This window comes from Betta splendens, chromosome 22 (assembly GCF_900634795.4).
Source record: "Betta splendens chromosome 22, fBetSpl5.4, whole genome shotgun sequence".
Taxonomy (NCBI): Eukaryota; Metazoa; Chordata; class Actinopteri; order Anabantiformes; family Osphronemidae; genus Betta; species Betta splendens.
Genome location: NC_040900.2, coordinates 1,424,076 through 1,442,025, shown reverse-complemented (window position 1 = coordinate 1,442,025; position 17,950 = coordinate 1,424,076). Strand labels below are relative to the sequence as shown.

Sequence of the window (17,950 nt, the reverse complement as noted above, 5' to 3'; positions counted from 1 at the left end):
ATTATTATTATTAATAATAATAATAATAATAATAATAATAATAATAATATCATCATTATTATTAATAATAATATTATTATTATCATCATCATAGAAATGTTTATGAAGTGCTGCAAGATGAAGCTAAAACAACTTCATGTGGCCAAAGTGTAGGAATGTGTTGAGACTTCACAAAATGGACACAGATGGTCCGCATCATTGCGCACCACCATGGTTTTATTAATACTGAGTAGAAGAAACATACACGTTCACAGCTGTAATCTAACACTAGGAGCCTGTTTTTTGCTGATTCATGAAAAGCTTTTCTTTTTGCCACACTGTCTGCACATAAAAACAATCCAACGAAACTGGAGGAATAAAATGAAAAGGTCGTTTAATTGATCCAAGTAAACATTTGTAAATGTAACCTGCTAGAATTTTTTGAATATTGATGCATCATAGTTGTCTGGTCATTACACAAAGTTACTTTTAATTTATATAGAATTTCTATACAGGTAATTTTGGTACAATGTGAACCCAATGCAATTTAGTCTCTATATTGCATTTAAACACATTGTAACATTCACAATCACTCTGTCATTTTCTACTGGATTACGGAAAGAAGGCAAATGTGTTTAACTCCTTGTGAAGGACCCTTCAAGGCACTGATGCAGACTCAGCGGTTGCCTGTGCTTGTGCAAGAGAAGGTGGCGTCCGACGAGGACTGCCGGGTGACAGGTTGAGCCTTGCAGAGCCCGTCCAGGTCCAGGTCCAGACCTGCGCCGTTTCCTTTATGATGCTCACAATGGTCAGAGCAGTCTAAATGTTCAGAGTGTACTTCACGTGTTTGTCTCTCAGCAAGGCTCACTGAATTTGAGACAGCATCAATTGATTCTGGTGGATTAAGATGGCTCTGTGGTTCAGGCCTCCCATCGTCGTCCTCTGGTAAACTATGACAGGAGGTATAGCCTTTAAGCTCGGTGTCCTCTACCATGGTCTTTTTTACAGTATTAGAAGTCAGTGGTAGTGGTGAGTCCCTTCCCTTCTCCTCAGCCTGGCCGTGCATGCCAGAAAGACTTGTACTTGACAGATCATAGGTAGTAGAAAGATCTGAAGAGCAACTTATCGTGGGATTGATAAAGCCCACAAAGTCTCCATTGGAGCTGAAACAAAGCCCTGGCGCTGGTTGGTCCTTATCGTTTGTTCCAGTGTCTCCTCTCTCCTCCAGCTGTTGCTCAGTGGAACCAGGAGTTGCGTCATCACTCTGCATCTCCTGGGGTGTGCCCGTATCCTGGTTCACATTCCCGTCCTGCACAGCCAGTTCTGGCCCAGCATCTCCTTGAGGTGGATCTGCTGGAGCTTCGTCAGGAGCTTGGTTCTGGCTCTGTAGAGTGGGCCCGACCGTTTGGTGACACATGGGGCAGGTCTCCTGCACATACAACCACTTACGGAGGCAGTTGCCATGAAAAAAATGTCCACAGTATGTGATCACAGCAGAACTCATTTCCTGAAAAAAAAAAAAATCAACAAAATGACCAGTAGATAATTTTACAACAACACACCAACACCTATTACGATGATGCACAATCATTAAAAACAACATGACCTAGTGTGTTCAGTCAGAGTCAAAATACCAGTCCGAAATGTGCCTTTGACCAAATATGCATAGCTAGATCCAATCCAAAGAAGTGGTTTAAGATTAAAGTGAAATATGGTTCTGCCCAAACCACAGCTCATCACTTTTATGAAGTAGATCACAGCATTAGTTTTAGGAACATTGTTTTCCAAACTTGAACTTGGTTAAAATTTACACAGTTATATTGCACCATTATATAATTCATATTATAAACATAGTAATGTTTATCCTCACTCCAAATAAAATGTTACACATGTAGTACTGAACCTCTGCACATGAAACAGTAGCCAGGTGAAATGTAAAATTCCCTTTTTAATGTTGCCGCTCTTCTTTTGTTCTTTTTCTGTTAAACCATGTGACGCTCTTCTGGATAAAAATCTAGCTTGAGCCTCTCTAACAACAAACTATTTCCATTGTCAAGGAGAAGAAAAAGACAACATTAGTTTGTCTGAAACAAAATACACAGCTGACAGCCGAGGATTTGTCCTTCAGTAAAAGTAGAGATGGGGCCAAACCAGAAAAGCAGGATCAACATGATGTAAAGTAAACACTACGTTAAGTATCATAGAACATTAGTGAATATACCCACGTGTGCACAGGGTCATACAGTTAAATGCCACGTCATGATTTGTTTTTATCGGTTTGATGTGATAGGGGACAGTCAATATCGCTCGCAAAAGGAAATTGGAAGCACACAAGCAAGAAAGCAAAAACTCTAAATTCAGTAAATTAAACAAAGTGTTACATTTCTACGTGTTGCGTCTCACCCTTACTGTACCTTATGGAAACAGTAAAGACATTCTGTTTATCACAGTGAAACACCAAACATCAGCACAACGGAACATTTCTGTACTTTTGGTTTCTCTTTGATGATGTGGGAGGAAAAACAACAAGAATATATAAAAGCTGAGCAGGGAGCATGGTAATTTACCTGAGCAGATCATTTACTGGAAATCTCTACAAACATCTGATCGGCTTTCCTCTTTACTCATCACAGCTGTAGCTGCTTGATTTCAGCAAATGTAACACATTGTCTCTCTTTGTTTTTCTTCTTTCTTTCACACGAAACCTAAACATGCAGACATCTCTGATACAGTGACTGACCTGGAAACAGATGGAGCAGACGTCGTTGTGCTGCTGCAGCTGCTCAGCCGTGGCTTTGGGAAGAGACTTGATCTTCTTAGCAGCTTCCTGTCTAAGCAGGAAGCTCCTCCACCCAGACTGAGCTCTGAGCCAAACGTTGAAGTAAGAGTGGATGATGATGACGGAGGCGCCCATCCAGCTCCACTCTCCAAACAGCGACTCCCAGGTGCCATACGCCACCACGCAGAGCGCCACCAGGAACTCCAACACCCTGCTGACGGCGTTCACCCAGTAGATCACTTCGTCCAGGCTCTCTATCGGATCGCTGCGAAACAGCTCCACCATGAAGAGGGAGTAGATCAGCATAGTGCCCGTCACCTGAAAAGATGAACAGAACCCAAATGACATGGGGGAAAGGCCCCAGCACCCCTGACCCATCTGACAAGCAGTGAAGAGAATAGACACATAGATACATGGATGGGCCTCCCTTGACATGACCACTGGGGGGCACCAAAGTCAGATATTTTTCAAATCTACATAAAATTACATTAAATTGAGCTTTATTGCCTCATCTCCACTTTTCCAATTAGATAACAACCATAATATCACTATATATAATATATACTAGTTTAACAAACGCTTCTTTTCTTTGACAATTTCCAGACTTCTCCTACCTGCAGGGAGGTCAGCATGCAGCTAGAAACCAAGATCAGGAGCCAGAAGTCCATGTGGAAAAACTGGGCAATTTTATAGGCCATATACACGGGGAAAACCAACAGGAGCAGACACATGCTGAGGCCGCGGAAGTGTTTCCAGAGACTCCTGAAGTAGAACGAACATGATATTTAAAACCACACTAAAAGGAAAAGGCCTAGAGTCGAAATTACTGTTGCTGTTGTTACCTGTTGCGTGAAGCACCCAGAGCTAGAATGATTGGATCCGTTATTTCAATCATGGATTGCAGGGTTGAAGTCACTACGATGAAGAGGATGATGCTGAGGAGGAAGGTGCGCTGCAGAGCCTGCATATCTAACAGGCCCGTCTGAAGAGCAAGCAGGAGCAGAGTGACGCCCTCAGTCACTCCTCTGAGGACAAGCAGCAGAAAGCAGGTCAAAATAAAATAGAAATAACACAGCGGGATTGACTTTAGGCTTGAACACTACACTCAAAGCCAGACACAGTTGACAATGAACATGTAAGGTCTTATCGTTCAGATGCACTCATGTGAAAACAGAGATAAATAAGGTGAATATTGGACACAAATGTGATAGGAAATAATTTATAATATGGTTTTGCAATCTAATTACATGGATACAGACTACAAATAGACTTTGTTCAGCAGAAGAAAAACGTTTTAGTAAATAAATCTGGACATAAAATCTCACCTGTGCATGACATTCTCATTCTGAACAGCTGCATAACCTCCCAGGTAGAACTTGCATAGGTTGAGCAATCCGAGAGCCAGATACGACACCACAAATGTCAGACCCAGAAGAGAGTAAGGTGTGGCACAGCATTCAGAGACACTGCAGGAGTCAATAATTCCAACAGAGGAGAAAACAAGGTTTGAATAATGCCTAGAACAAAAACAAACAGAGGAATAATGTGTGTATATAACACACCTGGTGAGCAGGAAGAACATAATTCCCTGATGGGCTGCTGAGCCAGAGTTGCTTGACATGGTGTCGGAGCACAGCTGGACAATAAACAGAACAAACCAGAAGACTGTGAAGAGCACTGGGACGGCAAACTGGTTCCAGAGAGAGATTCCCACAGCCAGAAGTCTGTACAGCTCAATGACCTAAGAGAGAAAACCAGTGGTGATACCAGGACGTGTAAGCATAAGAGAGAAGGTATAAATAATATTCTTAAAATACAGCAGTGTCAGAAACTCTGTCTGTAACCTCTGAACAAAAACAGGAGGAGGAGTAAAAGTACCTCCAACTGGAGCAGCTCTGAATAAGCAGCCCTTGCTAGACGATATGGCACAAAGAGATGTGACAGGAGGAACATGGTGATGCCCACTCCAGTCAGTCCCATGGAGAATGTGTTGACAGTCAACAGCGTAACGTGAGAAGTGGCACAGAGACGAGCCAGCAGTGGGAGCAGGTGAGCAGAGAACAACCACACCTTCCTGGTCTTCATTAGGAAGGCACACAGTGTGCTGAGAATAATCTGACCTGAGCAGCAAACACAATCACAAAGTTAGAAACTGAAGCAGAAAACAAACAGCTGATTTCAGGAATGAGTTTGAGCTACAGTGGAAGGGCAGCAATACACATAACGCAGTCAATAGCCCGCGTTTGGATTCTTATCATTCACCCAACACGTCTGATCACGGCAAAACTTCAGCACAAAAACAACCCACATAGCCACGCTGTGGCTTTCACACAGCTGGGATTACATGAAGAGACAGACAATAAACAAAGACAATCAGTCACAGAACAGGTTATGAGACTCACTGGTCATTGCAGAGACAAATCTGTTGAAGGCCAAAGAATCCAGGTACACGGCTCCTTCATATCCATACTGCAGCTCCTCACGAACAAAGTCCCTTCAAAACAAACACAGGGTTTTCAAGTTTTTATGGTTAAAAACAATCTGCATTGTTGTTAAAGTGGAATATGAATTGACAAACACACATCAATAACTCCGGGTATCCCTAAATTTATTCATAATACACAGGAGCACTGTTACTGTGGCCAAACACTGTCAGTGAGTGAAAACAGATCCTGGCACAACAAACTCAAATGTAGTAGCAGTAGTAGTGGTATTAGTGGTAGTATAGCATCTCACTTGGAAATCTGATGCCCCATGTACAGGAGAAGGGATACAAGAATGTGGAGGTAGAGTGTCACAATATGTCTCAATGGCAGAACCAACACCACCACATTAATCAGATGACCTGGAAGGTAAAGCAGAACGGCCACTGTTAATTTGTGCGTTTGGTATAAAGTTAAAAGCAGAGTGAAAAAATAAGTTCACACACAACCAGCTTGACTTTCATTCAGTAAAAGTAAGGTTGGGAGTAAAAATAGGGAGGTATGTGAAAAGCTGAGTCCAATTCTAGCACACAAACATAAAGACACAATCACAATGATGTACATCATTATTACTGTGCTAATTTTCTCGAAAGCTTAACTCATACACATTTACTGTCGTTTGTAATGTCATCACCTCAACGTGTTTCTCTTTTTTACTATTTCATTTTATATGTAAGTTTGGGAAGTTAACGCCCACGTTTCTCATATTCTTACACACATGGCCAATAAATCAGATTACTGTAGTTATTTGGATTTGGAGTTTTCATACAGACATGGCTCATTTCTACCCTTTTGAACTGAGTGTACGTGGCTCGTGAGGCTGAACATCCTATCTTATCCTTCCACATCATACAAATACTCACCAAGATAGTACATGTTCCAGATGACATACTTGTATTTGAAGAGCATGTCTTCATTTTTGGCCTTAAGATGCTCTGTCAAACCTTCAATATCACACTTATAGAGCAGGTCCAGCACCAGAATGCTGGGCACCCTGAGGGCAACGTTGGCCAGCTCTTCCAGACGAGGCATCTTTGACTGAGACCAACTTTTTGGTGGAGAGCTTGTGTCACATGCTGTCAGCTTCCTGGACAGGATTCAGCCTTCCAGCAGTCGTCCTACCACGTTTACGTTCCTCTTGTCATCTGCAACACATCCAGTAACTAAAGTTAACCTCCACAAAGTCACCAGATGACTCTTCTATTAGCAGCCAGGCCATTGCTGAGCTGGGCTACGTGACAGCCTTAAGGAAAACTAATTCTCCAAGTTGATTCAGGGGTTACTTCCTGGAATGGAGTAAACAATTGTAAAGTTCACGGTGGGTGCACATTGGCAGTTTCACTTACTTGGCGCAGTGACACACGCCCCAGCCGACCAGGCGCTTGCTAGCTAACGCTAACGTTAGCTGCAGCTGGTTAGCGCTGTCAGACACCAGCAACATGTTTTCATAGCAAAAGCGCAGAGTATTACGGCGTCACTCTAAAGTTCGCATCTCAGCGACAGTTTGAAATATGCGTCGCAGAACAGCAAAATGAAAGAGCGGAAATATTACGACGTGAAGGCGAGTTTAAGGACCGCAAACACAGTGTTATGATTCCTCTCGCTTTCGTGGCCACTTCCGGCTTTGACGTTACAATACAACAAGCCAATCACATTTAAGGATGCGCAGATTTCAAAATAAGAGCAGTAATTAGAAGTACTACTACTCCTACAGAACTATACCACTTGAGAAATCTTTTTTTCCAATATTCATCCTAACAAACGCTGGTGCTGCACAGTGAAATGTGAAATGACTTTGGAAAATATTTATCTTCAACTCATTTTGCATCTTTCTGCTGGAAACCGGAAACAAAATTTCAAAGTTAAGGACACTAAGGAAAATGTTTTTAGTAATGAACAGGTGATAAAGGTGGAAGCAATAATAGGAAGCGTGTAGACACCGACAGATGTAAAGGAGATAGACTTCTTGTAAGTTCAGCACGTTTTTATTTACATATAGAAACATAAGAACATTTACCAGATGTTGACATAAACACAAGACAGATATGATGTTTGCTGACTATCACACATTGTGGAGTCTGGATGTTCAACAGCGACGGATGTGTGTCCTGTTGTGAGTGATCTGTGTCTGTGGTTTTGTTTGTCATCAGTCTCATAAATGATCTACATTTAGAAGTTTTACTAGTTGAGAACTTAAGCCTGACATTAGGCTGCACCACATGTTCTTATTCAACATTTCTTCTGCTTTATTCTGAGAAACTCTGAATCATGGTTTGGAGACAGACATAATTTTGGCTGAATTACAAAAGGAATGAAGAGGGGAGGCATCATCAACCATGACAATTCGAGAGGAGGAACATTTGTCTCAAAACGCATCTGTTGAAATCTGCTGAGTCAGTTTAGTTCATTAAAATGTTTCAGTGAATCATGGTTTTAATCTGTGCAGATGTTTTATGAACCTCATCAGAAACAATAAGCAGTTCAGCTCACCATGTTCAGATGCTAGAGTATCTTTTTCGCATTATAATATGAGTCCTGTTTTATTCTATGCAGGCATTTTATCCATCATTTTACCTGTTTGCTTTCATTTCAGGCTTTAAACCTGCAGAATGACGGGACCCTCACATCAGCAGGGAACCTGAGACGGAGCAGAAACTGGCCTTGACAGGAAGCAAAATAAATACATGCACAGAACAGAGAAAGCTGTTAGAAGAACATTTTGTTGCACTTGGTTTTAATTAACCACATTATTACAGTTCAACACATAATCACAGATGTAACCTCCAACAATGCTGAAGGAATGTGAAGGAGGCAGGGGAGGAGGAGGAGGAGGAGGAGGGCTGTGGACGGAGGTCTGGCTTTGTCAACTCCTCATAAAAAAGCCGGGAGTTTTCCCCTCACTCGTCTGCAGCAGCAAACCCTGAGCAGAATGGAGCCGTCGCTGTGCGTCTTAACCCTCGTTATGTTTCTGGGAGCAGTTTTAGACAAAACCGGGACCCAACTAATCAACAGAACCACAGAGACTTACTCAACCACTACAACCGAGATGGTGAACTGGACTAAGTCCACTGTGGAGGCTCTCATCAAACTCCAACCAACTGCATCTACAACGCACACAGCTGTGACAAGCAAACAGGACACAAAACAGAGCAGCAACAAAGAGACAGACGGCGAGGAAGCGCTGCTGGGTAAGAAAAGCGATCAGTGGTCTGAACGTCTGCCAAGTGGGTCAGTCGAACTGTTGCAGTGGAGAAAACGATGCCTTCATGGACACCGATGTCAGGATTTGGGTTATTTATTCTGCATTTATGTTTTATTTGTGAATAACAGTTATGAAACGTTCACATCAGGGAACAGACGGATCTATTTGTGCTGGCACGTTTCACAGATGGGAATGTTCCTGCTGGATGCCAGAATCATTAAACCTCCTGTAGCTGCAGCTCTGCTAAACTCTGACATTTAACCCTCTGCAGATTTGCTTATCTCCTCTACTCCTCCAGATGAACAGAGGAGGAGGAGGCCTCCCGACTTCCCCATAACAGTTCTGGCCTCAAATTACAGCAGGAACGAGTTTGTTTACTTTGGAAACCAAAAGCGAATGTTCAGACTGAGCTGATTTTATCTGGGCTTTGCTTTCTGCTCCAGATTGTCCTCCTCTGGGTTTGGAGTCTCTGCGTGTTGATGACACTCAGATCCAGGCTTCATCCTACCAGCGCATGGGTCTGGGTCCTCACAGAGGGAGGCTCAACATCCAGGTCTGTCTCCTCTAAAACATCACTTCATCTCATTATTCCTGTTGAAATGAAAACACAGATAATTGTTCTGCAGTCTGAAAGAAGTGATTGAACAACTAGGTCAAACCAGAAACCTGTGCAATGCTTCACAGTCACGCCTTCATGTGCCTGAGCTGAAACAGAGCTTGTGTACTGGTTTATGTTCAGTCTGGCATTGAGGATGGAGACCTGTACGATGGAGCCTGGTGTGCAGAGGTCAAAGACCGGCACCAGTGGCTGGAGGTGGACGCCCTGCAGCCGACCCTGTTCACCGGAGTCATCCTGCAGGGACGGAACTCCATCTGGAGGTCAGGTAGACCCGAGTCTGGGGAAAATGGAGCAGCATCGATCCAGTCCTTCATCACCCTGTCTGTTGTAGTTGGGACTGGGTGGAAACCTACAAGGTGCAGCTGAGCAACGACTCTGTGACGTGGGAAACCTGCATGAACGGGACCGAGGAAGCAGTAAGAGCCGCTCGGGCTGATTAAACCAGCTGCAGCAGCCGTGACCGCGCCTAAACGTGTGTGATGCCACGCTTGTGCAGATCTTTGAAGGAAACCAGAACACGGAGACCCCGGTGCTCGGACTCCTTCCTGTTCCCACCGTCGCCCGGTACATTCGCATCAACCCGCAGACCTGGTACTCGAACGGCACCATCTGCCTCAGGGCCGAGATCCTGGGCTGCCGAGCCGACGGTAGGAGCAGAACCTCGATGAGGAGCTTCCGAAGGCCTGGTGGTAACAGGACCCTGTTGTTTCCTCATAGATCCAGCTAACATTTACCCACCGGAGCCAGAACCCGGATCAAAGGACGCTCTGGACTTCAGGCACCACAACTACAAAGAGATGAGAAAGGTTTGAGCATAACAAATGGCTGAGAGGCCACACAGGCACAAAGAGCTCAGCTTCCCCTGAAGCCCATTCCAGGACTTCACTCACTCTTAACCATCTGCACATTTTCCCCCGCTTCACATTTAACCCTTTTCACCCTGACTTGTGTTCTGTGCCCTGAAGCTGATGAAGTCTGTGACAGAGGAGTGTCCAAACATCACCCGCGTCTACACCATTGGGAGGAGCTACGAGGGCCTGAAACTGTACGTGATGGAGATCTCGGACCACCCTGGCAAACATGAAGTGGGTAAGAGGCCTTTCAGAGTGTTGCCTCGGCCTCTGCTGCTCAGGGGCCCGGTCTGACAACCCATGTGTTGACTCAGCCTGGGTTCTGCAGCAGCGTCTTACATAAACAGACCAATGTGTTTGAAACTTGAAGCTGCACAGTCAGCGCTTTCCTAAGTCGCCTGCAGACACGGAGCTCTGTGGCCACAGCTGCCAAAAACATTAGAGCATGAACGTTCTGACTCAAGGGAAACGGGAGGAAAATGTAGGTCACTTAAATGTTCTGTGCCTTAACGTTGACCACCACGTCTGTGACACGCTGCTGTATGATGATACAGATGAAGCGACCCTGTGCTTGACTTTTCCAGGCGAGCCGGAGTTTCGCTACGTGGCCGGGATGCACGGGAACGAGGCGCTGGGCCGAGAGCTGCTCCTAAACCTCATGCAGTACTTGTGCAAAGAGTACAAGAAGGGCAACGAGCGCGTCGTCCGCCTGGTGACTGAGACGCGCATCCACCTGCTGCCCTCCATGAACCCCGACGGCTACGAAGCGGCTCATGCGAAGGTGAGGCACGCGTGCGGCGCCGTGGGACTCGCAGGGGTTGTGACGCCGCTCTGCTGCAGGGCTCGGAGCTGGCGGGCTGGGCCGACGGCCGCTTCAGCGCCGAGGGCATCGACCTCAACCACAACTTCCCGGACCTCAACAACATCATGTGGGACGCGCAGGAGCAGGCGGCGGGGAAGTACAAGGTGTCCAACCACTACATCCCCATGCCCGAGTACTACACCAAGGAGGACGCCATGGTGAGGTTTGGAGCAGTCAATCAAATGAAAACAGTTAGCATGAAATCCAACATCCCACCTGAGGCACCGCAGCGTCTGGACCACATGCTTCTGAGGTTTCCACTCTAACATAACTGTGGCTCCCATTGCTGTGGGTTAGAAAAGTGTGGCTTTAATTCAGTGCCTCACAAAAACCTCTCATCATGTCTCAGATGATGAGAGAAGACAAAAGCGCTCAAATGATAAAAACACGTGTTTTAGTGTTTCACTGAATGCATCTCATCGTGACCTTTGCTCCCAGGTGGCCCCTGAGACCCGCGCCGTCATCAGCTGGATGCAGGACGTTCCCTTTGTGCTCAGCGCGAACCTGCACGGAGGAGAGCTGGTGGTCACGTACCCCTTCGACTGCACGCGGGACTGGGCGCCGCAGGAGGACACGCCCACGGCCGACAACGCCTTCTTCCGCTGGCTCGCCACCGTCTACGCCTCCACCAACCTGGCCATGGCCGACCCCCAGCGCCGCCTCTGTCACTACGAGGACTTCCAGGCTCACAACAACATCATCAACGGCGGCGCCTGGCACACGGTGCCCGGCAGTGAGTCCAGTGAGTCACGCTGTCACCAGGAGGAGGTCACAGAGTAACGGCGTCTCCTCTGCAGGTATGAACGACTTCAGCTACCTACACAACAACTGCTTCGAGGTGACGGTGGAGCTGTCCTGTGATAAGTTCCCTCACTCCAGCGAGCTTCCCATGGAGTGGGAGAACAACAGGGAGTCTCTGCTGGTTTACATGGAGCAGGTCGGTCTGAACTGCACCTCCTCTCCCTCTGAGGATCGTTTTCAGTCCTGACAGAGCGGTGTGATGTTCTCCCAGGTTCACAGAGGGATCAAGGGTGTGGTGAGGGACAAGATGACCAAGCGGGGAATAGCAAACGCCATAATCAAGGTGGAGGACCACGACCACGACATCCGAGCAGGTCAGACGCTGTGACGTTGGGAGGAGGCGGCGGTGGATGTGAATTCTGCTCCTCTACTCCTGCTTTCTCCCCGTCAGCTGCTGATGGGGACTACTGGCGTCTGCTGAACCCCGGCGAGTACAAGGTGGTGGTCTGGGCCGAGGGCTACCTCCCATCCATGCGCCGCTGCCACGTGGGGCAGGAGCCGCACGCCACCATCTGCGACTTCACGCTCACCAAGACGCCCGTCCAGAGGCTGAAGGAGATCCGCGCCAAAGGGGGGAAGATCCCGCAGGACCTTCAGCTGCGGCTTCGGGCCCTGAGGCTCCACCGGCTCCGCGCCAGCACCAAGGTCCTCAACCAGCGCCGGGAGAGCCAGCGGCGGCAGAGGAGGAGGGCTCGGTCCTCCGGCGCCCGGAGAGCGTGAGAGGAGACCCCCGCGGAGCGGAGAACGGGTGGAAGATCGGCCCAGAGGTCAAAAGGTCACTTTTTCATTTCAAAGCTGTGATTGGTTAAACTGCCTGACTTGAGTCTCAGTGTCAGCTGGTCTGATATGTGATGGTTTACTTTTATAACACTGAACCTGTTAGTTCATTAAATCTGAAATCCAGGTGTTCATGTGAGTTATTTTGAAGTGGTAAGCACTGGTTTCCAGCACAGACCTGGTAGCTGGTGTTTCTCAGCCATCTGGTGGACATTTCCTTTCAATGCTTGAGAAAAAATAAAAGTCAACTGCGGCACATAACCTTTATTCCAGTGCTCCAGTTGGTACCATTTAGCATCAGTGGGATTATCACACTGCGCAGGACAACTAAACCCACAAAAAGGAACTTGGTTTTATCTTATACCTGGAGTCAAAATGGCAGATAAGACACACGTATGAAGTGAATACAGCAGGGCTGGTCCCTCAAACTGAGCTCAGGCAATAAACATTTAATGATTTTATTATTAGGCTAAATTATTCTACAAGAGTTGAAAGTGAAATTAATCTGTGACAAACTGAAAAACACAGGGAACATGTACAAAGTGATAGAAGCATCTCACTCATTACGCACAGGAGCAAGTTGTGAGCTGAGAATTAACAAGTCACGTCTATATTTGAGGTTAAAACGTCCCAGTCGCTTTGAAATACCAATTATCACATGTTCTGACTGTCGCTGTTCCTAGACGAACCGTAGAACGCATTTCATTAGATGTTTTTGTTCAATTTAAAGAATATTCAAATAAATAAGAGCAGATGATCTGTTTAGTCCTCAGCTCACAGTTCACTACAAAGAAGAATCACTTTATCCAAGTAAAACTTATTTTGGCATCTGGTCTTTCATAAATAAGGAGAATCTCCATGAAGGCTGGTATGCATAGTAATATACACTCACGTCTCTGTTTACATAACAGCACATGTCTATTGTGCAGTCAGTCCGTGTGAACTGTTGTGTTCTGGCACGCAGACGCAGACAGAGAAACTGAACATGACGAGGGTAAAATGATCAAACATCATGTGAACAAACGCACCAGAGCAGGGAGCGGGACAAGTCGGCCTCCCTGCAAAGGTTAAATCACCAACAATGAACCAAGCCAGCGATCAGAATGAGGCCAGCAAGAATCTGCATCACACCCCATGAATGATCCTAATCAGTACAACAGACGCAACACAGCTGCAGTAAAAAAAACATTAAGAACACACCAATGAGCCACAGCACTGAAATCATCTTATAGTATGAATGTGGGCATTGTAGTCTATTCTGAATCATTTCACGGCCTACTGCTGGAGATCAAGATTAAGCACCACACGCGTTAATCTGCAGGTCTGCAGAATATACGGCAACGCCAGAATTGCTTCAACGTAACTGACAGTTCACATTAAAATGTTATGACATCATTTGGTGGAGTGGTTCTTGAAAACAGAGCTTCTGACATGAGCTAGAAACAAACAGTGGAGGCAGATGTTGGTCAGCGCTAAAGCAGCCTCGACCATCACACGTCTGGAGTCAGATGTTACAAACACTGCTACAAACACAATCACAACGCGTTAAAGTCAGGAGTGAGTAGAAACAGAGGGAAGAAGTGAGATGCCTCGACTCAGGAGCGAAGACGAAAGGCATCGATGACGAGGCCCAAACGTCCGATTGTATGAGCAGAGAAGCAGCACCTGTAGAAGAAGGCATGAGCAAAGCAGAGCAGCTGAGGGCGACGCCATCGGCCGACGTCACGTGGAGATGAGGGCAGGACACGGGCGCCGCCTCCTCAGACCAAAGCGGTAAGAGCGTCTCTTTTTTAGTGTTTTTGTCCCAAGGCAGCACCTGAACAAGCCCAGTCTGACAACAAGCCCAAGTCTTTGATGAACTAGTCCCACAGTTCGCCTGCCGCTCGTTTCAGACCGATCTCCTGACTTCATCGGAGTCTGTCTGCAGCAGCAGGTGCATCTACGTCCAGGACTTCACAGCCCATCAAAGCTGGGACGTCCTCCGTCCAGTGATCAACTGAATCTGGTGCACAGCTGCAGACCTGGGTCCAGATGTGCTGGAAATATTATCGATTACTTGTTGTGTTTAGGTGACAGGTGGGTGGAGTTTCAGATTAGTTTGTCTGAAAAAGGATTCAGAAGAAAAAGCATCACATCACAAAAGTAAGTGTATTAAAGTCAAGCGACGCCTCAAAAGACACGACTGCATCTCTGACTGCAGGAACTCGCTGGAAAGCAAACAGTTGCTATTAATTTATTTTAGAATTAAATAGGGTCGAAAATCCTACAAATCCACTTCATTAGGTTCACGTAAGTCAACCCAATACAGCAGCTCTGTGGTGTCAGAGCCTGGAGCCTCATCGGAGCAGGGCTTCGCTGACAGGGACCACTAGAACTTGGGCTGGTAGAGGGCCACGCGTCCACTGAGGCAGCCCGAGGCCAGCTGGCAGTGTGTCGGAGAGAACTTGGTGGTGAGCACCACGTCGCTGTGCGAGTAGATGGAGCGGATCTCCCTGAGGCAGCTGGTTTGGACCGGCAGGCAGTCGGCCAGCTCGGCGCAGCTCTCGTCAAAGGCCAGCAGGCGCACGCCGTAGCCGTAGGGGGAGCAGATGAGGCGGCCGTCAGGGCTGAAGCACAGCTCCTTGATGTAGCCCCGCCCCACGTTGGCCTCCTCGATGTAGTGGGTGAGGCGGAGGGAGCAGCGAGGGGACACCAGCGGGCGGGTGGGAGCCCCCTCCTGGAACTCGTACACACACGTCCACTAGACGGAGAAAGGACCAAAGATGGAGGAGTGTGGGTCAGGTGTCGGCATCACAGCGGCACCAATAACACTCGTGTCCAGCACCACATACAACCTGGAGCTACAACAGGCTGCATCACTGTTGACGTGCGGTTTCTCACCTCTTGGTCGTCCATGTTGCTGGAGCATCGGATGAGTGTGGCCCAGCCCTTTGGGTGGAGCTGCAGGGACGTGATGCAGTTCCCTCTGTCCCGCTCTCCTGGGATCTCTGGGGTCAAAACCTCCAGGCTGTTCCTGGGAGAAAGGCCTGCGAGGAGAGAGACACATGAAGCTTCCGGTCCAGAACCTCGTCACATCTGTGCCCGAGTGTCTCACCTTCTCTGTGAGGGTGGATCTTGCTGGAGTCGTTCCCGTGTCGAGGGGTTCCGCTCAACCTGGATGCTGATGTGCCTCCATCTGCAGCATCACAGCAGGGGGGAAAGTCATTTCCTCATTCTGGAACCGCGTTCAACAACAAGGCAACGAGACGAAACCGTGTGACCGGACCTGAGCTGAGCGGAGTCCGTCGGGCGCGCAGCATGCGGTAGCTGCCCACCTCCAGGCTCTGGGTGAGGTCCAGGTCGTGGAGGATGAGCAGGTACCCCGAGGAAGTGGAGATGAGCATCTTGGAGCAATCGGGCGTCAGACGCATCCTCATCAAGTAGCGAGTGTGGAAGAACTTTTTGTGCGGGCAGCCGTCCTCCGTGAACCTGCAGAGGAAAGGCCCAGAGTTCAGTGGCTGCAGCAGGGATGACCTGGAGCATGAGGACCCGTGAACAGACACCTGTTGGTGTCCCACGTGATGACGTTGCCGTCGAAGCCGGACGTGACGAGGAGCCGCGTGTTGGTGTCGTACTCGATGTTCTTCACCCAGCTGGCGTGGCCGTGCAGCGAGCAGACCTTGGCGCTCAGCTTACGCAGGTCCCACAGGGCGATGGTGGTGTCGTCAGAGCAGGTGGCAAACAAGCGATTGTCCAGAAACCTGCAGGGCGACAGGAGGCGGGTCGGTCACGGCTCTGGGCGACGCCTCCACGCGCTCACACGGGACCAGAGACACCGACCTTATGTTGTTGACGCAGTCCTCGTGGGCCTCGGTCAGAGTTTTGATGTGTCTGGAAGAGACGGGATCGAAGAGCAGGACTTCAGTCTGTTCACAGGCCACAGTCAGAACGGACCTGAGAAAGAACAACACAAATCAGACATGAAACGAGAGATAACAGCCTGAATCACTGTGATGCTGTAGATGAATGCTAAGCTCGGCCTGATTGTTGTGCATCCTGTGTGTTTGCGTGTTACATGTGAGGAACATGTGTTTGTCACATAACGGCTTCTGACCCAGACTGGACACAGCTTGACCTGCTTTGGCTGCAGGATTTAGCTCTGCTTCTGTCTGCGGCTCAGGCTTCACCTCACAGATGCCGTTGGAACCGTTCTCCAGGGTTTGGGTCGCTAATTCCAGGAGCTGTGCGGTTCTGATGGAGTCGGTTTACAGCTGAATGGGTTTCAACACAAATGTCACTCAGATTTGATTTTAATTTGAGGGTGAAGTGAGTCTAGACCTGACAAATAGGGGGATGATGGAACTCCAGCACTCTCCAGGCCGTTACCAACACAAACCCCTTCGCTCTTTAGCCGGAACCGCTGTGACCCACTGAGCCTTACCCGTCCGGGGAGTACTCCAGGTTAAACACGGCTCCGTGGGTCTGGCTGCTCAGGTTGACGGACTCGGCAGCCGGATTCATGGAGCAGTACAGGCTGGTCATTGTCCTGAAGTTGTCTCTGGCTGGATCCACAAACACCCCGCGTCGTATCGTCCTGCTTTGCAGCCAGTCGAACAGGCTGTTTCCGCGGCCGCTGTCGGAACCGGAGCCCGCGCCGCTCCCCGTCTGCGGCGCGGCGGCGGCGCGGTCCTCGACGCCGCTGACCGGCTGCTGCCCGCTGCTCCCGGGCCGCGAGGGAGACGCGCTCCGGACCACGTCCCCGTCCGAGTGGTCAACGTCAGGGTCTTTGTCGGAGCCGCCGCCGCCGCTGTTGGGCCTGTCCCGCGGCTCGCTCGCGTCCTCGCTGCCGCTCTGGCGCTCCGCGCTCATTGTGGCGCCGTCCGTTGGCGTTTCGGAGCGCGACGTCTCGGCTCGACGGCGGAAAGCAGAGCAACTCCGGTCACCTAGCGAGCATGAACCCGTGCGTGGAGCCGCCCTCTACGGTGCAGTGGCGGCAGGCTTCGGCCGCATGGGCGACGCTCAGCGGTATTTGGTTGCCCGACTTGGCAGCGCCTGAACGCCGCGCGTCAAACCCTGTAGGATTAGCTAAAGTGCTACCGGAAAGATCCGGATAAAGCCTTCAAAATAAACGCAAAAGAAAGACGTTACTGCTTTTAAGAGCAAATCTAGAGAAAATACACAACACCGGACGCGTAATGATTTATTTTTTGTGTGTTATCTTATTTTCTGGCATTATTCATTTCACTGAGAGTAAAAATAACATTTTTATGAATAATTATTCTACGCTGAAACACCTTGGCGGAACACAACTCCTTATATTTCAGCTAACTTGAAAGTTTTTCTTCTTCACCAAAACAAACGCTAAATAAAAGAGATGACGAAGTTCCGCTTCCTCGTTCACCTTCGCTGGGTCCGTGATTTGTTTGTTGCCACCTGCTGGACAAACGAAGCATCGCATGTGTCTGACTTTTGTATAAACACCCTGAAAGGTTATGATAAAATGTCTCTAAGCGGATTTCTTCTGATAAATATAGAGCAGCTAAACTCAAGGTGTGCTGTTTAACATCTCTTATGAAATGCAGAGCACACGTTGGCGTTTATAAAACAACTGCTTACTG

General features: G+C 48.1%; 3 protein-coding genes across 5 annotated transcripts; 1 reads left to right on the top strand and 2 right to left on the bottom strand.

Moving 5' to 3' along the window:
* Positions 1–188: 188 nt before the first annotated feature.
* Positions 189–6,869, bottom strand: zmp:0000000662 (RING finger protein 145). Of its 2 annotated transcripts, XM_029138117.3 has the most exons (11): positions 6,588–6,869; positions 6,105–6,386; positions 5,495–5,603; positions 5,161–5,252; positions 4,637–4,878; positions 4,321–4,499; positions 4,084–4,224; positions 3,601–3,783; positions 3,373–3,520; positions 2,720–3,076; positions 189–1,486 (listed from the first exon to the last, which is right to left on the bottom strand). In XM_029138117.3, exons 2-11 carry the CDS (start codon positions 6,271–6,273, stop codon positions 656–658), a joined length of 2,451 nt encoding a protein of 816 aa, XP_028993950.1. In that variant the 5' UTR covers positions 6,274–6,386; positions 6,588–6,869; the 3' UTR covers positions 189–655. The 2 variants fall into 2 exon arrangements, with proteins under 2 accessions (XP_028993950.1, XP_055361562.1); XM_055505587.1 differs by lacking the exons at positions 5,495–5,603; positions 6,588–6,869 and having other exon boundaries at positions 6,105–6,235.
* A 1,233-nt stretch (positions 6,870–8,102) lies between these two features.
* On the top strand, positions 8,103–12,481 carry cpxm1a (carboxypeptidase X (M14 family), member 1a). 2 transcript variants are annotated; one of them, XM_029138118.3, is made up of 13 exons: positions 8,106–8,429; positions 8,887–8,996; positions 9,183–9,322; positions 9,394–9,478; positions 9,559–9,709; positions 9,780–9,868; positions 10,028–10,151; positions 10,498–10,694; positions 10,754–10,933; positions 11,214–11,508; positions 11,573–11,712; positions 11,788–11,890; positions 11,968–12,481. In XM_029138118.3, exons 1-13 carry the CDS (start codon positions 8,171–8,173, stop codon positions 12,294–12,296), a joined length of 2,202 nt encoding a protein of 733 aa, XP_028993951.1. In that variant the 5' UTR covers positions 8,106–8,170; the 3' UTR covers positions 12,297–12,481. The 2 variants fall into 2 exon arrangements, with proteins under 2 accessions (XP_055361563.1, XP_028993951.1); XM_055505588.1 differs by having other exon boundaries at positions 8,103–8,429; positions 10,498–10,933; positions 11,214–11,712.
* Positions 12,482–12,787: 306 nt separating this feature from the next.
* On the bottom strand, positions 12,788–17,436 carry wdr32 (WD repeat domain 32). Its single transcript, XM_029138119.3, has 7 exons — positions 16,774–17,436; positions 16,173–16,286; positions 15,896–16,093; positions 15,619–15,821; positions 15,448–15,528; positions 15,234–15,379; positions 12,788–15,093 (listed from the first exon to the last, which is right to left on the bottom strand). The coding sequence occupies exons 1-7, from the start codon at positions 17,199–17,201 to the stop codon at positions 14,722–14,724; spliced, it is 1,542 nt and encodes a 513-aa protein (XP_028993952.1). The 5' UTR covers positions 17,202–17,436; the 3' UTR covers positions 12,788–14,721.
* Between the last annotated feature and the right edge of the window lie 514 nt (positions 17,437–17,950).